Below are 18,195 nucleotides of genomic sequence, written 5' to 3'. Positions count from 1 at the left end.
ATATCTCAATCTAGTGTGGTGCCCAATATTTTTGAAAAGAAAGATATTGTAAATACGATGTATTTTATTGCTTGATTAATATATTTACTTTCTCCATCAAAAAATAATAATTCGTCCTTTAATTATTGGTGTAGCATCCCGGGGCTTTTGGAAAAAGTATAAGAGATGATAGGAGGGTAAGCAAGAAGTTATGTAATGTTATGGCCTGAATGAAATAGTTATTTGCATTAAAAAAAAAAAACTTATTTTTAACAAAAGACAATTCATCATTATAATTAGTATCTATCTTACAAAAACAAATGGTTTTGGACCAATCTGACGGTTGTGGATTGGTTTTTTATTGAGATCCACGGCCAGCATCTGCTCTCAAAGTTGAGAAAATTGAAAGACAAATCGTGGCTGAGAATCAACCCATGTTTAACGCCTGCATCCGACGGCTCAGATTCACCCATCCATTATTATCATCTTCGTGCTTTATAAAAGTCTCCGCCGTTTTATTTCATGCCCTGATCCAACGGTGCAGATACAATTTAGGGTTAAATGCTCAGAAAGAAAAAACACACAGAAGAACATAAAGGCGCTGCCGTTTCATTTCATTGAATGAAATTGATCTCGGACTTGAATTCACACACCAGGTATAAGAAAGTAGATAATCAGAGTTTTTTTACCCGAAGTTTGAAGACACGTTTTCTGGATCATCACTTTCATGTTTCTTTCTGCGGAAAATATTCTCAATCTCAGGTATGATTCGTTTGGGCATCTCAAATTGGGGTTCTTATTTCTTTCTCTCAGTGTTTGGTTTTTATTTTTCCTCTATCAAAAGGTAAGCCCTAGATATCTGATTCACATTTTTTTTTATAGCTATCGATTCACTAATGGCGTAACTACTACAGCACATCATCCATCCCGGAAAGTTTAGGTATTTATCGGTTTCCTCTCAATTAATATTACTGTATTTTGACTTTTAGCATGTATTACATTGTCATACATTAGCTTCAGTGGAACGATCCTGATTTGTCTATATTTCTAATCTTCTATGATGTTTAATTGCTAATTTTATTTTATTTTATTTTTTTGGTTATGAAACAATCAGTTGTTAAGCCTATACAGTGTTGGTTCCGATAAATCATTGTTTGAAGATGAATTTAGCTAGAACTGGGCGTATTTGTGCATCTTACATTTTTGTGAACCGTTGTTTTAAATAATATCTATGGTAGAAAAAGAGTATATGATCCTTATTTACGAAGTTTTGATAATGTCAACAGGTTAAGTGTGATTATGGACTTAAGAGTGTTCGAAAAAATGCTTGAAAAGTAGTTTTAGCTGGTGTAAAACAGGAATGCCAGCAGCAGAAAAGCAATAAGTTGGGCTAAAAGTTTGCTATCTATATTTAGGTCGGCCGTGTCGTAGCTTATTAAGGAAAATTGGTAAATTTTGGCTACAACATCCAAGCCAAACTTCCGGTCAATGAAAAATAAGGTACTGATGACAGAAAGTAAATCTTTAGTCTGAAGTATCAATTTGTGGTTTTTGTTAATAGCGGTTCCAGAAATCACCATTGGAACTGTAAGTTTGATTTTAGACGTATTTCTTTTGTTACTTTATCTGAAACTATTTGATTTAGTTGTTCATTTTGAGTGTTCCTTTTAAAATCTTTGATCTATTTTTGCAGATTTTTATCGGCCGGGGATATACTGGGAGACAAGCCAGCATCCAGCTCAGGTACGTGTCGGCTTCGATACGGTAAATGTCAATAGAATTTCACTTTATTTGATTAGTTTTGGGATGTATTAAGTTAGGGTCGGCTTGATTTGTATATTAAGTGGAAGGTTTATGAATTAAACCATTCACCAAGTCTTTCGTATAACCGACTTTTGTTGGAGAAGAATGAGAAGTCAAGAAATAATTTAATGGTCAAGACCGATTTTATTTGTTTAGAATGAGTTTGCAAATGTTTGATGAGATTTTTGCAGCTTTTACAATAATGTTGCTACGATCAAAAAAAATGTCACTATCGCGGTTTACTTGAAAAACACTATGACTTTGTTGTAGGTGGAAAAATTGAAGTTTGAGTTTAAGATTTCCTATATGATGGAAGAAGCGTCTTGGCACGGATAAATTTTATCCATGGATTCCTTAAGTGAATCGTTGTTTGGAGTAGGACAATGGAGACCTACTTACTTTGTTTCTCATCATAAATTCCTTCTCGATTATACATAGTTTTTACATAATTAAGTTTTCATTGCCTGCCTCTTTAAGTCAGTTGGATTCTGAATTTTTTCTTGACCATATCATTAAATACTAATATTGAACTACAACAAGAATAATAATGTGGTTCTTAGTAAAGACAAAATGTGAAATCTCAAAGAGATGGAGAAAGATGTGGTAGCTTTTTCCTTTTCTTAGACATGCTTATTACCAACTATATTATCGTTGTGGCGTATCAAGTAGCATCATTTCTCTTTTTGGATTTTGGTAACAATTTTGTTATACTTCAGGAGGATGATATCTTATCCCTGCTTTCCGAGGGAAAAAGATCTTGAGGATTTGATGATTGATGTTAATATTAATGATGAAAATCTCTAGAAAGTCATGGATGGCACCGAACTGATTGTTGAACAAATATCAAACAAAAATAAAAAAAAGTGGTCATTTGCTTTCTACTTCCTCTTAAAGTTAAAGATCTTGGCTGGGAAGTGAATATTTACAAGTGTAGGTTCTAAGTCTTACTTGAACATTAAATTGATTAGGGCTGTCAACGGATAAATATCCGCCGGATATTGGACAATCCGATAAGGTTAAGGTTAAGAATTATCGGATATCCGATATCCGTTAACATCCGGCGGATATCAAAAACACAAACCGATATCGTTAACGTTAATCTATCGGATAACGGATATTTATCCGTTAAAATCCGATAACCCCTGTCACAGAAGCAAATGCAGAAATGCTGAAAATTTAGGTTGTTCTTCATAGTTTTTTGACAGACTTTTTTGTTCAGAAATACAAACCACACAAACACCTCAGTCACATCACACATGAAAAAACAAACAACAACAGAGTCTGCAACTACAAGCAAAAAACTACACTAAAAAAGGCTAGATGACTAGATCTTCTTTGCTGGTTTCATTTTGCATCAACTTCAGTCGACGACTTCCATATCTGCATTCACAAAGAATATTGTCACAGTTCTAATCATATGGTAGCTCATCTAATATTAATACAGTTCTTAATATGGAAAAGAATTAAGTAAAGGAAAAGAAACGAAGATTTACCTGCATCAAAGAAGTCTGGCAGCCAATCACTTAAGCATAGCAATGCTTGGACTAAATCTGGACTTAGTGAAGTTCTATGAGTTGTTAGGACCCTTCCACCATCGCTGAACATGGACTCTGACGCCACACTAGTCACTGGCACAGCCAATACATCTCTTGCTATCTTTGCCAGAGTTGGATACTTACAACCATTCATCTTCCACCAAACCAATATATCAAAGTTCATTTCATCTTGAGCTGTTAGAGTTGGAAGAATTGGTTCTGCTAAGTATGTCTCTAACTCAGATTTCTGAACATCATCTTCATCATTTTCCAACACAAAACTAGCATAATCTGTGCTAGATGCACCTGAGCTTCTTACATTCATGCGAGCGACAGAGTTTCTAAAGAAAGCAGGAGCTGCAGTGTTGTTTTGAGATTCATATGCATTGTAAACCTTGAACAAGTCTGTTTTGAATTTCTCATAAAGTTCTGCAGCTTTAGCATCTCCAAACATTCTTTTATATGTGTACCTAACCCATTTTGCCTTATACCTAGGATCTAAAACCACTCCAATGCTCATAATCAAGTTACTATCACTCCAATATCCATTAAACTTTTCTCTCATTTTCGACCCCATTTCTTTGATATAAAAAAACTCACTATCTTCCCAACTGTTTATGCATTTGTTAATTTTATAAACCCCATTATAATACAGATTTGCAGTTGGATACTTAATCCCTGCAAACTGAGTTGAAACAGTATTAAAAACCTCTAAACATTTACATATTTCTATTCCTTGATCCCACTTCTCTTTAGATGGTAGAATATCAAAATCAGAATCAAACTCACTAAGTCTTTCAAAACCTTCTTGCAGTTTAATTGCATTCTTAAGCATCATGAAAGTGGAGTTCCACCTTGTGTCCACATCTAAACTAACATCTCCAGACAATCTACATTGTGCCAATGCTATATCAAACTTTTCTTTCCTAGCTTGTGAAGACTTTACATATTTAACACAATCTCTAATAGCCTCTATAAACTCAGCAACTACTTTCATGCCATACAATACAATCAAATGCAGTATGGGGTTGCTACACCTCATGTGAAACATTTTTCCTCCAAGCAACAAACAATTTTTACCATCTAGCCAAGTGATAAGATTTCTCATCATAACACCATTAGCTGGAGCATTATCAGCAGTCAAAGCGAAAAATTTCCTATCTATGTTCCATTCCAAAGTGCAAGTTTTGATAAAATCTGAGAGAGCATCTCCTGTATGTGGTGACGGCACTACAATGTAAGCTAAGGTTTTGGCTTTCAAATTCCACTCATCATCTATAAAATGACATGTAACACAACAATAACCATCTTTAGTGTATTTGGCAGTCCACATATCAGTTGTAAGACTACATTTAGAAGTCAATTTCTCTAATTGTAGTAACAATTCATCTTTCATTTCAGCATAACACCTCATAACATCTGCTCTACTTGTATTCCTACATGGCATTTTAGCAGCAGGGTTTAAAGCCTTAACAAACTCTCTAAAATAGAAATGCTCAACCATGTTGAGAGGGTAATCATGCTTAGCAATCATTCTAGCAAGGAAATCTCTCATAAAAATAGGATCATACTTCCAATTAAGTAATTTAACTTGGTTATTACCTCCTTTTTTAAATGCAGTGCTAATCTTCCTCTGGCCTGTCTTGTTTTCAGGCTTCTCAAGGCAGGTTTTTAGATGTTGAGACAAGCGGGTAGTTCCTTGTTCACTCTGAGCAGGTACTAACCTTTTACAATGATGACATTCACCCATAAGTACAGCTTCTTCCTCATCTGTCTTCCCTTTTACAGGTTGTACAATGATTCTCCTAGTGAATTCATCCCATGCCGGTGACCTTGTTGTACGCAATTTGTAACAACCCAAATTTTGGGCCTGGGTTCCAAACCCAAAATCCAAGATGCTACCTTTAATAACAGGCCCTGACTTCCACACTTGGCCAAGTCCAAACAACTAATTCTTTGTCTAATCTTTATTTATGTTCAATTCAGAAATTCTGTTGCAGCGGACATATAAAAATTCTTTTAAGAAAATCTAACCGTTAGATTGACGTGATTTTTAATTTACATGAACCCTAAAGAAATATACTTTATCAGAAAAATTAATTTCACCGTTAAAAGTTCCGTATTTAATCCAAAAGAGTTACGTTTTTAAGGAGGAGTCATAAAATAGAAACAGACACCAGGTAATTCAAGGAATATTTCGGACGTAAATACGAATCCATAAATTGTTATAATTATATATTCTGAATCCTAACTTATCATATTTCCAATCATAAAATTTCTATAATTTTTAGTTTATCTTAAAGACCTTTTGACCATAGTCAAACGAGTAGTTGACCTGTACTGCAGAAACGTAAAACAGTGATGGTTCGTTTTACAAAAATCATATCAATTCATTCACAACGTCAAAATAGCTTTTACCTACCATGATGAAAATATAAAAGAACCATCTTCAAGTTTACAGAAGACACGAAAGTCTAAAACATAACGTAGAATATTTTGAAAAATAGATAAAATTCAGTACAGCTGAATCTGACAGAAAACGTCTGAGTTTTGTACAGTGAAAACAACTGATAAAAAAATACTTCTGGAACTCAGAAAATTCTAAAATTTTTATATGTGCATATTGAAAGAGTTTTACATATACGACGAAAAAATGAAACAAAAAAAATATTATCTACTAATTATTATGGACAGTCAAACAGATCTGATCCAGAAATTTCCATTATTCAATCAAATAGAGTAGTCTAAACAAAACATTATTTTCATTGGTTATACGTTAACCCAATAATATCTAAAGTTTTAATAACCAATAAATAACTAATTAAATCATCTAAAAGAGTTGATGATATTTTATTACAATTCTCAATCATAAATCCTATGCAAACTACTACTAATAACACCAAAACCGATCTCTACGCTTTTCCGCCATTAGCTCCTTGTGGTGCCATAAAATCTGGAATTTTTTGTCATTAAACGACGTGAGTTGTGACACCCAGTAGGAAAAGAAGCAACAAAACATTTTATCAAACATTTTCAATTCTTTTTAAAACAACTAACATGATTATTAGCATCACAACCACATGGAAACACCACATCCATAAGAACAATCAAATCAATCAATCAAATCCGCTCGCCCCAGGGAGCCCCACGTGGGTTTAGGGAACAAAACCATTCCCAAGGATATCTCGTATCCCATCAAAGTTGTTTTTAAGAATCACAATCTATGGACCGCAGCCCAACATACATAATCATACTCACAACATCGATTATCATTCATATATGAATCAAAACTTACAAAATAAAATTAATTAAAAGAAACTTAAATAAAAATAAGGTTTTTGATTGTGTTGCGCCTACCTCAAACGCTAGCAATAATCCTTAGGAAGAACAGTAATGAGATCAATAATCAACTAATATCAAGGCCGCTCCAATTCTACAAACTAATCACCGCCGTATTATTTTTTTTTTTTTTTTGTTTTCTACTGGAAGAACTTTTTTTTTTTTTTTGTTTCGTCTGGCTAGGAATAACAATGAGATGGAGAAACAAAGGTGCGGCTTGGTTTTTATCTCTTTTTTTTATTTTATTTTTTTTTCATGCCCTAAACCTAACAGGAAACTAATTTAACCTAATTAAACTCTTCTCCTGATCGGCACCAAGTTGAGTATACATGGCCCAAATTCAAATTGGGCCCAATTAGCCAAACAACCTACTCACTATTGTTGGGCCCTCCTATATGAACTAAACACCTACTAATAATATTGTTGGGCCCTCTTATATGAAACTAAACATCTACTAGTTAATGTCAAGTTTCTTTCTTTCTTTTTTTTTTTTTTTTTTTTACAAAATACCCTTTTTATAAACGACGGAAATAGCCTTGAAATTGGGACGGGTTTTACAACTCTATTCCCCTTAAAAGAAATTTCGTCACGAAATTTATAGGTTACCTTAGAAAAGTTCAGGATATTTGCTCCGCATTTCGGGCTCTAATTCCCATGTCGCTTCCTCAACCTGGCGGCGTTGCCACTGCACCTTAACCATAGGGATGGTCTTAGTTCGAAGCACATGCTCCTTAAAATCCAAAATTCGCACCGGTATCTCCACGTACGTAGCATCCTCTTGAATCTCCAAATCTTCCCAGGCAATAATATGTGAAGGGTCAATAACATAAGACGGATCTCTCTCGTATTTCCGCAACATTGACATGTGGAAAGTGTCGTGAACGTGCCCAATTCGCTGAGGTAACTCCAACTGATAAGCAGCTGCACCCACACGTCGAATAATTTTAAAAGGTCCAATGTAACGTGGTGATAACTTTCCTTTCTTTCCAAAACGCTTAATACCTCTCTTCGGGCTCACTTTGAGCAACACCAAGTCACCCTCGGTAAACTCTAGAGGTCGACGTCTCTTGTCTGCATAACTCTTCTGACGACTCTGAGCTGTCATTAGCCTCCGTCGGATTAACTGAACCTTCTCAGTCGTCTCTCGTACCAAATCCGGTCCGAAAATGTTACGTTCGCCGATCTCGGTCCAACACACTGGTGATCTACAAGGTCGTCCATACAATGCTTCAAAAGGTACCATACCGATGCTAGCCTGATGACTATTGTTATAAGAAAACTCTACTAATGGCAAGTTCTCACTCCAACTTCCCTTGAAATCCAAGGCACAAGCTCTTAACATATCCTCTACAATCTGAATTACCCGTTCAGACTGCCCGTCGGTCTGGGGATGAAAGGCAGTACTAAGTGAAACACGTGTACCTAACGCCTTCTGTAAACTCTGCCAAAACTGAGAAGTAAAACGAGGATCTCTGTCAGATACAATTGACACCGGTGTACCGTTCAACCTTATTATCTCGTGGATATACCTCTGACTTAACGTGGCTAACGTATCAGTCTTCTTGATTGCTAAAAAGTGCGCCGACTTGGTAAGTCTATCAACAATAACCCATATAGTATCCTTACCATATGCAGTTCTGGGTAATCCCATGATAAAATCCATAGTGATGTGTTCCCATTTCCATTCTGAGATGGGCAATGGTTGAAGTAACCCTCCTGGTTTCCGATGATCAATCTTCACTTGTTGGCAAGTGAGACATCTCGACACATACAAGGCAACATCTTTCTTCATACCTTTCCACCAATATTGCCTTTTCATGTCATGGTACATCTTTGATCCTCCCGGATGAACATAAATTTAGAATTGTGAGCCTGTTCTAGTACCTCCATCCTATATTTCATTGGCACACAAAGTTTTCCCATAAAACGAAATACACCATCAGTTTGAGTCCAACCTTCTGGAGTTTCTCCTTTCTCCATTTGAGCACGAATCGAAATCATCTCCCTATCAGTCTGTTGAGATTCTACAATCCGTTGTTGTAACTCTGGAACAACTATAGTATTGTAAATCATCTCGTCAGGGCCCAAGTCACCTTCCTCCATAAGTCTGCACAAATCCCAAGTATGAAGAGTCATACTTGCTACATTGGCCCGATTTTCGGCTAAGAGCATCTGCTACCACATTTGCCTTTCCTGGGTGATAATGGAAAGTATACGTGTAATCCTTAAGAAATTCCACCCAACGCCTCTGTCTCAGGTTCAAATCTCGTTGAGTAAAAATATACTGCAAGCTCTTATGGTCACAAAATATGTCTATCTTCTCACCATACAGATAATGTCTCCACAACTTCAGAGCGAACACAATAGCTGCTAACTCGAGGTCATGAGTTGTGTAATTCAACTCATGTGTCTTTAGTTGTTTTGAGGCATAAGCTACCACTTTTCCTTCTTGCATAAGAACACATCCTAAACCCTTCAACGATGCATCGGAAAATATCACATAACCAATTCCGCTTACCGGTGTTGTCAAAACTGGTGCAGTAGTTAATTTCTCCTTGAGCATGGAGAAAGCCTTCTCACAATCATTATTCCACTCGAACTTGGAATCCTTTCGAGTCAACTTCGTCAGTGGTGAAGCAATACTTGAGAAGTCCTGAATGAATCGTCTATAGTAACCCGCTAAGCCTAGAAAGCTACGAATCTCAAACACGTTCTTTGGCCTTTCCCATTTGGTAACCGCTTCAACCTTAGCTGGGTCCACTTTGATTCCTTCTCTACATACCACGTGTCCCAAAAACTGAACTTCAGAAAGCCAGAAGTCGCATTTACTCAACTTAGCGTATAACTGATGAGATCTCAACAACTGCAATGTTAATCTCAAGTGTTCCTCGTGCTCTTCTCGTGACCGTGAATAGATAAGAATGTCATCTACAAATACCACTACAAATTTATCTAAGTACGGTCGAAAAATTCGATGCATAAGATCCATGAATGCCGCTGGAGCATTTGTAAGTCCAAATGGCATCACCACAAACTCGAAATGTCCAAATCGAGTTCGGAAAGCGGTTTTTGGAATATCTTCTTCCTTGATTCGGAGTTGATGATAAGCTGATCGCATATCAATTTTTGAGAAAAACTGAGAATCCTTCAACTGATCAAACAAATCCTCGATCCTAGGTAAGGGATACTTATTTTTCACTGTAACTTCGTTGAGTTTTCTATAATCGATGCACAATCTCAGCGAGTTATCCTTCTTCACAAAAAGGACTGGTGCACCCCAAGGTGACGTACTACCTCGAATAAAACCCTTAGCTTCCAACTCGAGTAGTTGCTTATCTAGTTCTTTTAACTCCATAGGTGCCATTCGATAAGGAGCCATCGAAATTGGCGAAGTACCAGGTTGAACTTCAATAGTGAAGTCCATTTCTCTTCTTGGGGGTAAACCTGGTAATTCCTCAGGGAAAACATCTTCAAACTCCTCTACCACTGGAATACCCATAGTAGAGACAGAATCTTGTTGCTCATCTCCTATCATCTCTAAGTGATAAAGAAAACCTCTAGAATGAGTCTGTCGGAAATGTCTTTCCGACAAGATAAGGGGAGACGCAAAACTACGAGTTCCGGTAAAGTGGACAACTGACCCTTCGTCCGAGTGAAGAGTCACACGTTTTTGAAAACAATCAAAAACAGCATGATGAGCAGATAACCAATCCATACCCAGGATTACATCATAACCAGACATATTCATCACAAAAAGGTCAATCAAAAACTCATGCTTAGCTATACGTACTACACACATTCGTGCCACGCGGTCAATACGTGCACTACTGCCTATCGCACTAGCTACGCCTAAGTACCCATCAAGTAATTCAGTTTTCAAACCCAATGACAAAACAAACGAAGAAGCAATAAACGAATGAGTAGCACCAGTATCAAACAATATCTTAGCCCAAGAATTGTAAACTAAGAATGTACCTTCAACAACTGAGTTATCCGGATCCTGACCAACATGTGCAATGTTGAACGCCTTAGGTTGCTGAGGGGGCTGTCGAGCTTGGTATTGTGGTGGATTGTTCTGAGGACGGTTCTGCTGATAACCTTGACGTTGGTTCTGAGGTATAAAGGGTTGTTGGTTCCTCTGAGAAATAAGTGCAGGACAGTTCCTCTTAAAATGTCCAGGTTGCTTGCAATGATAACACGAAGGTGCAGGAAGCTCCATATTCGGTCCATTTCCTTTCTTCTGGTATGGGTGGTTGTTATTTTTATTCTTGTTCTTATCCCCATTGTGACGTTCTCTAATTCGATTTGCCTCCTCAATGTCTCTCTCAGCAATCATCGCTCTTTCCACTATCTCATTATAAGAGGTAATCTTCAAAATAGACAACCTACCCTTAATTGAAGGTCTAAGTCCCTCCTGAAACTTAAAAGCCTTCAGCTCTTCATTCTCCACCAGATGAATAGCAAAACGAGAAAGTTCTTCAAACTTGGCTTGGTACTGTGCTACGGTCATATTTCTCTGAGTCAACTGCATAAACTCGATCATGCGTTGGTTTCGTGCAGTTTGTGGAAAGTACTTATTTAGGAAGGCGAGTCGAAATTCTACCCAGGTAAACAGACCGTCATTCCTAGAACGACGAGTCAAGTCCCACCAGCGAGTGGCCTCACCCTCAAGCTTAAAAACAGCAAGATCCAGCTTATCCTCGTCATTCACGCCTAATAGGGTGAATATTTTCTCAATCTTATCTATCCAATCTTCAGCGACCAGTGGATCAGGACTACCTTTAAAGGAATCGGGCTTTTGTTCACTAAACCTTCTAACTAACAAAGCTCGTTGATTAGGTGGTGGAGGAGGAGGAGGTGCATTCTGATTAAGATTCACTTGTTGTTGCATCGCTTGAGCAACAACATTCAAAGCACGAACAACCTCACCGAAACCCTCATCATGGGGCGGCTAAACCATTCGTACGACGAGACATGTCCTGATTGAAGGACATTAAATTATAAGTAACACCGAGAGAATTATCTATGCAAAAGAAGTGTAACCTATTACGCATTCAAACAACAACAATCAACAGATACACGAACAATTTGACATTCAAGCATATAGACGTACCGACTTATTCAGAAACTAGCCTGCCCAAAGGATCAGACTAGCTCTGATACCAAACTGTAACAACCCAAATTTTGGGCCTGGGTTCCAAACCCAAAATCCAAGATGCTACCTTTAATAACAGGCCCTGACTTCCACACTTGGCCAAGTCCAAACAACTAATTCTGTGTCTAATCGTTGTATGTTCAATTCAGAAATTCGGTGGCAGCGGACATATAAAAATTAAGAAAATCTAACCGTTAGATTGACGTGATTTGTTAATTTACTATGAACCCTAAAGAAATAGTAATTTACTAAAAATTAATTTCACCGTTAAAGTTCCGTATTTAATCCAAAAGCGTTACGTTTTTAAGGAGGAGTCATAAAATAGAACAGACACCAGGTAATTCAAGGAATATTTCGGACGTAATACGAATCCATAAATATTATAATTAATATTCTGAATCCTAACTTATCATATTTCCAATCATAAAATTTCTATAATTTTTAGTTATCTTAAAGACCTTTTGACCATAGTCAAACGAGTAGTGACCTGTACTGCAGAAACGTAAAACAGTGATGGTTCGTTTTACAAAAATCATATATTCATCACAACGTCAAATTAGCTTTACCTACCAGGATGAAAAGATAAAAGAACTCAAGTTTACAGAAGACACGAAAGTAAAACATAACGTAGAATATTTTGAAAAATAGATAAATTCAGTACAGCTGAATTGACAGAAAAACGTCTGAGGTACAGGAAAACAACGGAAAAAACATACTTCTGGAACTCAGAAAATTCTAAAAATGTTATATGTGCATAGGGAAAGAGTTTTACATAACGACGAAAAATGAAACAAAAAAAAATTATCGACGATTAATGGACAGTCAAACAGATCTAGATCCAGAAAGCCATTAGGCAATCAAATAGAGTAGGCGAAACAAAACATTATGCAGTGGATACGTTAACCCAATAATAGCTAAAGTTTTAATAACCAAGAAATAACTAATGAAATCATCTAAAGAGTTGATGATATTTATCAATTCTCAATCATAAATCCTATGCAAACTACTACTAATAAACACCAAAACCGATCTCTACGCTTTTCCGCCATTAGCTCCTTGTGGTGCCATAAAATCTGGAATTTTTTGTCATTAAACGACGTGAGTTGTGACACCCAGTAGGAAAAGAAGCAACAAAACATTTTATCAAACATTTTCAATTCTTTTTAAAACAACTAACATGATTATTAGCATCACAACCACATGGAAACACCACATCCATAAGAACAATCAAATCAATCAATCAAATCCGCTCGCCCCAGGGAGCCCCACGTGGGTTTAGGGAACAAAACCATTCCCAAGGATATCTCGTATCCCATCAAAGTTGTTTTTAAGAATCACAATCTATGGACCGCAGCCCAACATACATAATCATACTCACAACATTATCATTCATATATGAATCAAAACTTAAAATAAAATTAATTAAAAGAAACTTAAATAAAAATAAGGTTTTTGATTGTGTTGCGCCTACCTCAAACGCTAGCAATAATCCTTAGGAAGAACAGTAATGAGATCAATAATCAACTAATATCAAGGCCGCTCCAATTCTACAAACTAATCACCGCCGTATTTTTTCTTTTTTTTTTTTCTACTGGAAGAACTTTTTTTTTTTTTTGTTTCGTCTGGCTAGGAATAACAATGAGATGGAGAAACAAAGGTGCGGCTTGGTTTTTATCTCTTTTTTTTATTTTATTTTTTTATTCATGCCCTAAACCTAACAGGAAACTAATTTAACCTAATTAAACTCTTCTCCTGATCGGCACCAAGTTGAGTATACATGGCCCAAATTCAAATTGGGCCCAATTAGCCAAACAACCTACTCACTATTGTTGGGCCCTCCTATATGAACTAAACACCTACTAATAATATTGTTGGGCCCTCTTATATGAAACTAAACATCTACTAGTTAATGTCAAGTTTCTTTCTTTCTTTCTTTTTTTTTTTTTTACAAAATACCCTTTTTATAAACGACGGAAATAGCCTTGAAATTGGGACGGGTTTTACACAATTTCTTCAACAAAGCAACAACAAGTGGATGATTTTCATTCGCCACTTCTGCTAATCTCTTACTTGAAGAAGGTTTTGAACTTGAAGCAATTGTTGAATATTCAACACTTTGATCTTCTTGTTCTGGTTGTTCGGAATTTGGTTGAGTGCCTGAAGTTTCAACTCTGTTGGATGCTTTATGAGACATTCTGAGAACAACAACATGAATATAGTATTAGTAAAACATACTTGCTGAATAAATCATAAATCTAATCAGTTAAGTAGTAAAGCAAGTCATGTACAATGACAAACCTTGAATGTACAGCTGATAGGCTTTTAAAAGAGGTCCTAAAAATTATCCCCGGCCAAAAACTTGGTGGGCCCGGAGATATGTATAAAATTAAGCGCAATGAAAACGGGGGCCTACAGTAATACCGCAAGTGCACGGTCGTCGGTTGTAACTCGTGCAAGTACGGGTCGATCCACAGAGATCGGGTGTGTTTTGGAGTGTTTAGCTATTTTGGGTTCTAGTTGCTATTGGGCTAAGAAGCCTTTTGGCTTAGCTTGGGCTTTGAGTACTAATGGGTTTGTTCACAATAAAATGAACTGAGCTTGGGCTCAGTTGGTCTTTGAAGTGTGAATGGGCTTTGGCCTTAAACTTAGGCTTTTGATTAAGCCCACAGTTGATTGGATTGGGCTTTTAAACTTAACCTAAACTGGGCTTTGAGCCTTAATGAAATGGGCCTCAACTTTTGGTTCAAACCTGGGCTTGGTAACTGTGGACTGGGCCTTAGCTTTTTGGAATGAGCTGAGCTCAGTTGGCTTTGGAAGGCAGCAGCAGTAGCAAGACTGCACAGCAGCTGCACAAGCAGTGCAAGTAGCAGCAGCAGTTTGCAAGGCAGGGGAAGAAAGCAATGCAGCAGTGGTGCAGCAGCAGACAACAGCAACAGCAATGCAGCAGTGGAGCAGAGAAAGCAGCAGCAATACTGCACAGCAGTGAGGCAACAACAGCAGAACAAGCCAAGGGAAGCAATGCAGCAGTGCAGTACTGCAGGGCAGTGGAAGGGGAGCAGCACAACAACAGCAGCAGCAGAAGGGCAGCAGCAGCAGCTGCAGGGGAAGGAAAGCAGCAGCAGGCACCAGCAGCAGCAGTACTGCAGGGCAGAGGCAAGTGCACAACAGCACAAGGCAGTGGAATAAGAGAAGCAACAGAGTTGCAGCAATGGAAAGGAAAGCAACACAGTGGCAAAGAAGAAGGAAACAGAGAAGCAACAGACAAGGCAGTGAGGCAAAAACTAAACAGATTAAAAACTAAACAGCAATAAAGCAGTGAACAAAAACAAAACAAAACAAAACAAGATGAACCAAGGCCTGAGGCCAAGGGCAGGGATGATAATGAAACTAAAATGAGCAAGGCTAAGCTAAGGCAAGATTACAGGAGGTATACTAAAAGAATGGGAAGAAAACTAGCTTGCTAAGAGCACTAGTTTCTCCCAATGCTCAATCAACAGTGCAACCTAAGCTACAACAAGAATGGTAAGATAATCAGCTTGCTATGAGCACTGATTTCTTCCATTGCACAATTACATCAATGCTTCACAGATATCTAGCCTAGCATTAACAGGAAATGTGACAGTAAATTAAACACAATAGTGAACATGTAACAAACATCAACAGGAAAGAATAGCATTAACAGGACACAAGTATTAACAATGAACATTTAACTAACAGCAAGTTTAACAACAAGTTTAGCAAGTTTAACATAACAGTGAACATAAACATCAACAATGAACACAAACATCTAACAGTAATAACAAACATTAACAGGATACATTTAACAAGATATGAAAATCTAACATGAACATGAAACTGAACTGTGAACTGAAATTAACATTTAACAGAAATTAACAGTTAACAGGACATGAAAGTCCTGGATGTTGGCTACTCCAAGCATACTCTCTCACACACACCCATAGTCCCAATTTATAGTCCACAACACAATTAGGGTTCTACCCATTTTCCCAAAATAACAGTAGGCTAGGGTTTGTGATTACTCACCCAATTTGACACAACCACTCCATTTTGATGTCGACCCATGCTTCTATTTGTTCTCCTGTATCACCTCCATGCATCAATTGCTTCTCTAGCACACGTTAATCCATCAACCCATAACCTGGGTTTAGGTTAGGTAATAAGTTGATGGGATAAAGGGCTAGAATGATGGGGGGAAGTTTTCAATCACGTGTAGGATGATGACGGAGGTGGTATGGTGGTGGACATGGTGGTACGGCGGAGCGGCAGTGGAGTTGGTGGTGGAGCAGTTGCAGAGGAGAAGGAGGAAGGAAGGAAGAGAAAGAAGAGAAGAATGGGTCGAGTTTAGGGTATAGGTATAGGTTGCTAGTGTGTGAGGCGGATCCATCGAGTCTTGATGTTCTGTGACTCTAAGCTGCGAGATGCGAAGATGGTAGGTAGATCGGACGGTGATGCGGAGGCAAGCGAAAAGCGACCGTCGGATGAAGTGATACAACGAAGTTAACGGCTCTAGATGGGGTTAGGTGTTGTAGTGTAAGTCGGAGATATCAAACTTTGATGAACAGCAAAGGAGCGACCGTTGGATTCAATACCATCTAATCTGAAGGCTTGGAATTTCAGCGCTGTGGTGCTTGGCAGAGACTTCAGATTTTGATGCTCTATGAAGGATCGACCGTCGGATGCTTCTGAGAACTGATCTGATGGCTGAGAACGGAGGCGTTTTTGTGTGTAGAAATGAGGTTGTGCGCACCATTCTTCGCGGCTTCCTTGCGTAATTTCTCCCGGCTTTTCACTACTTTTCTGCTCTTTTTGCTCCGCAAGTCATCCAGACTTTATTTATTACCTAAAAATGCAAAATTAATTAATAAAATATTTATTCTCGAAAACAATGAAAATACAGAATATGGGATAAAATGTAGAATTAATGCATAAAAGATGAGTTAAATGCCAACAAAAAGGGATAGATATATACAATATTTGGCACTCATCAAATACCCCCAAACCTGAATTTTACTTGTCCTCAAGTAAAACAAAACTAAGGAAATCCTAACTATACCACTGTCGCTGGTCTCTCGAATGCATTTAGCGTATGCACTAAGCCTTTTAAACCACTAAGTGTCCCTAGTGGACGAGTTGAAGTCTCGTGAAGGTTTACCAGAGGTGTGCCTACAAAACCTAAGGACAAAATATAAGCTCATATTCCATCAAATGTGACATGTGCAAAACAGTTTAAGCTCACAGCAAAATGGAGATGTCAATCTAGCTATCGAAGGCACAATCCTAGCACTGATAACAAAAAAAAGACATGTGATAAGAGTGTAAAGTGTATCTACACATGTGTAAAGAAAGATCTGAAGTCATGACTACTAATCACCAAGAGATAGTTTCTCAGGCTAAGAACTGAGGTCGAAATCTAGCTAGCTGTCCGGACTTTACGAGAATTGTGAATGAGTTGGAGGTATTTCACAATTACTCGCGTTGTACATCAATGGCATACACCCTCCTTGCTTATTACAAAAAAACAACAAAATAACTCTTTACATGACTCTTATTTACATTGACTATTCTCTTTTTATTTTTGGAACAAGAGATGATGGAATTGATAAATATTTGATTTTTTGTATTTTTCTGATATTTTTTTCTTTTTTTCTGAATATACATCGACTTTTTTTTTTTTTTTTTTTTTTTTTTTATACACTTTTGATATATGTACAAAAGGAAACAAAATTACATGACACTTTGCAAGAGGTAGCCCTTTTTGATGCACCCAGTTAAATTCGATGGTTGTCTTTCTAATGTAACCTCCACCTTCTATCCCAACCAACCAAAGAACAAGCTAGTCAAGTTTCGTTCAGTATTCTAAAGTGATTGGCAATCGTAACTTCCTATCCAACACCTTGAAGATCGAGGCCATACATGTATTGGTAGATCGTGCGGGCAAATTTCTTATCACTATGTGAATTGTGCTAGAATCAGGGTGCCTAAATATCTAGACTAAGACTCCTAAAAATACATATTTGCACAAGAGTCAACATTTCAAGGTAAATGAGCTCCATTTTTATGATTTTTTTTCAATTTTTCAATTTTTTTTGAATTTGAATTTTGAATTTTTTTTTTTGGAATTTTTCAATTTTTTTCAAAAAGAAGAGTTCGTTTTAATTATAGCATATTATCGTGGCATCTACTCTATACCCCCAAACCTAAACTAAACATTGTCCTCAATGTTTCAAAATATGGAAAGAATTAAAATGCAACATATGGAAAGGGACATGCTGAGTAGAGTAAAAGGAGAGAGAATACCCGATTTCGGCGAAAGCAGAATTAAAACTCCGTTATTCAAGGCAAAAACCAACATATTTCAGCCGA

At 37.3% G+C, this 18,195-nt stretch overlaps 1 protein-coding gene and 1 long non-coding RNA gene across 2 annotated transcripts; one reads left to right on the top strand and one right to left on the bottom strand.

The window, feature by feature from the left end:
• The first annotated feature begins 613 nt into the window (after positions 1-613).
• LOC113353570 lies at positions 614-1,933 on the top strand. Its single transcript, XR_003361378.1, has 4 exons — positions 614-741; positions 862-919; positions 1,266-1,479; positions 1,673-1,933. It is a non-coding gene; the product is annotated as an uncharacterized LOC113353570 (long non-coding RNA).
• Positions 1,934-10,126: 8,193 nt separating this feature from the next.
• LOC113351421 lies at positions 10,127-11,547 on the bottom strand. Its single transcript, XM_026595409.1, has 2 exons — positions 10,298-11,547; positions 10,127-10,142 (listed from the first exon to the last, which is right to left on the bottom strand). The coding sequence occupies exons 1-2, from the start codon at positions 11,545-11,547 to the stop codon at positions 10,127-10,129; spliced, it is 1,266 nt and encodes a 421-aa protein (XP_026451194.1).
• Between the last annotated feature and the right edge of the window lie 6,648 nt (positions 11,548-18,195).

The sequence above is a fragment of the Papaver somniferum genome, chromosome 2 (genome assembly GCF_003573695.1).
Source record: "Papaver somniferum cultivar HN1 chromosome 2, ASM357369v1, whole genome shotgun sequence".
NCBI classification, from domain to species: domain Eukaryota; kingdom Viridiplantae; phylum Streptophyta; class Magnoliopsida; order Ranunculales; family Papaveraceae; genus Papaver; species Papaver somniferum.
The sequence above is the reverse complement of the archived record's forward strand: the minus strand, read 5'-3'. Positions and strand labels throughout refer to the sequence as shown.

Coding starts and splice junctions, on each gene's coding strand:
- LOC113351421 (XM_026595409.1), bottom strand. CDS start 11,547: ATGCAACAACAAGTGAATCTTAATCAGAATGCACCTCCTCCTCCTCCA.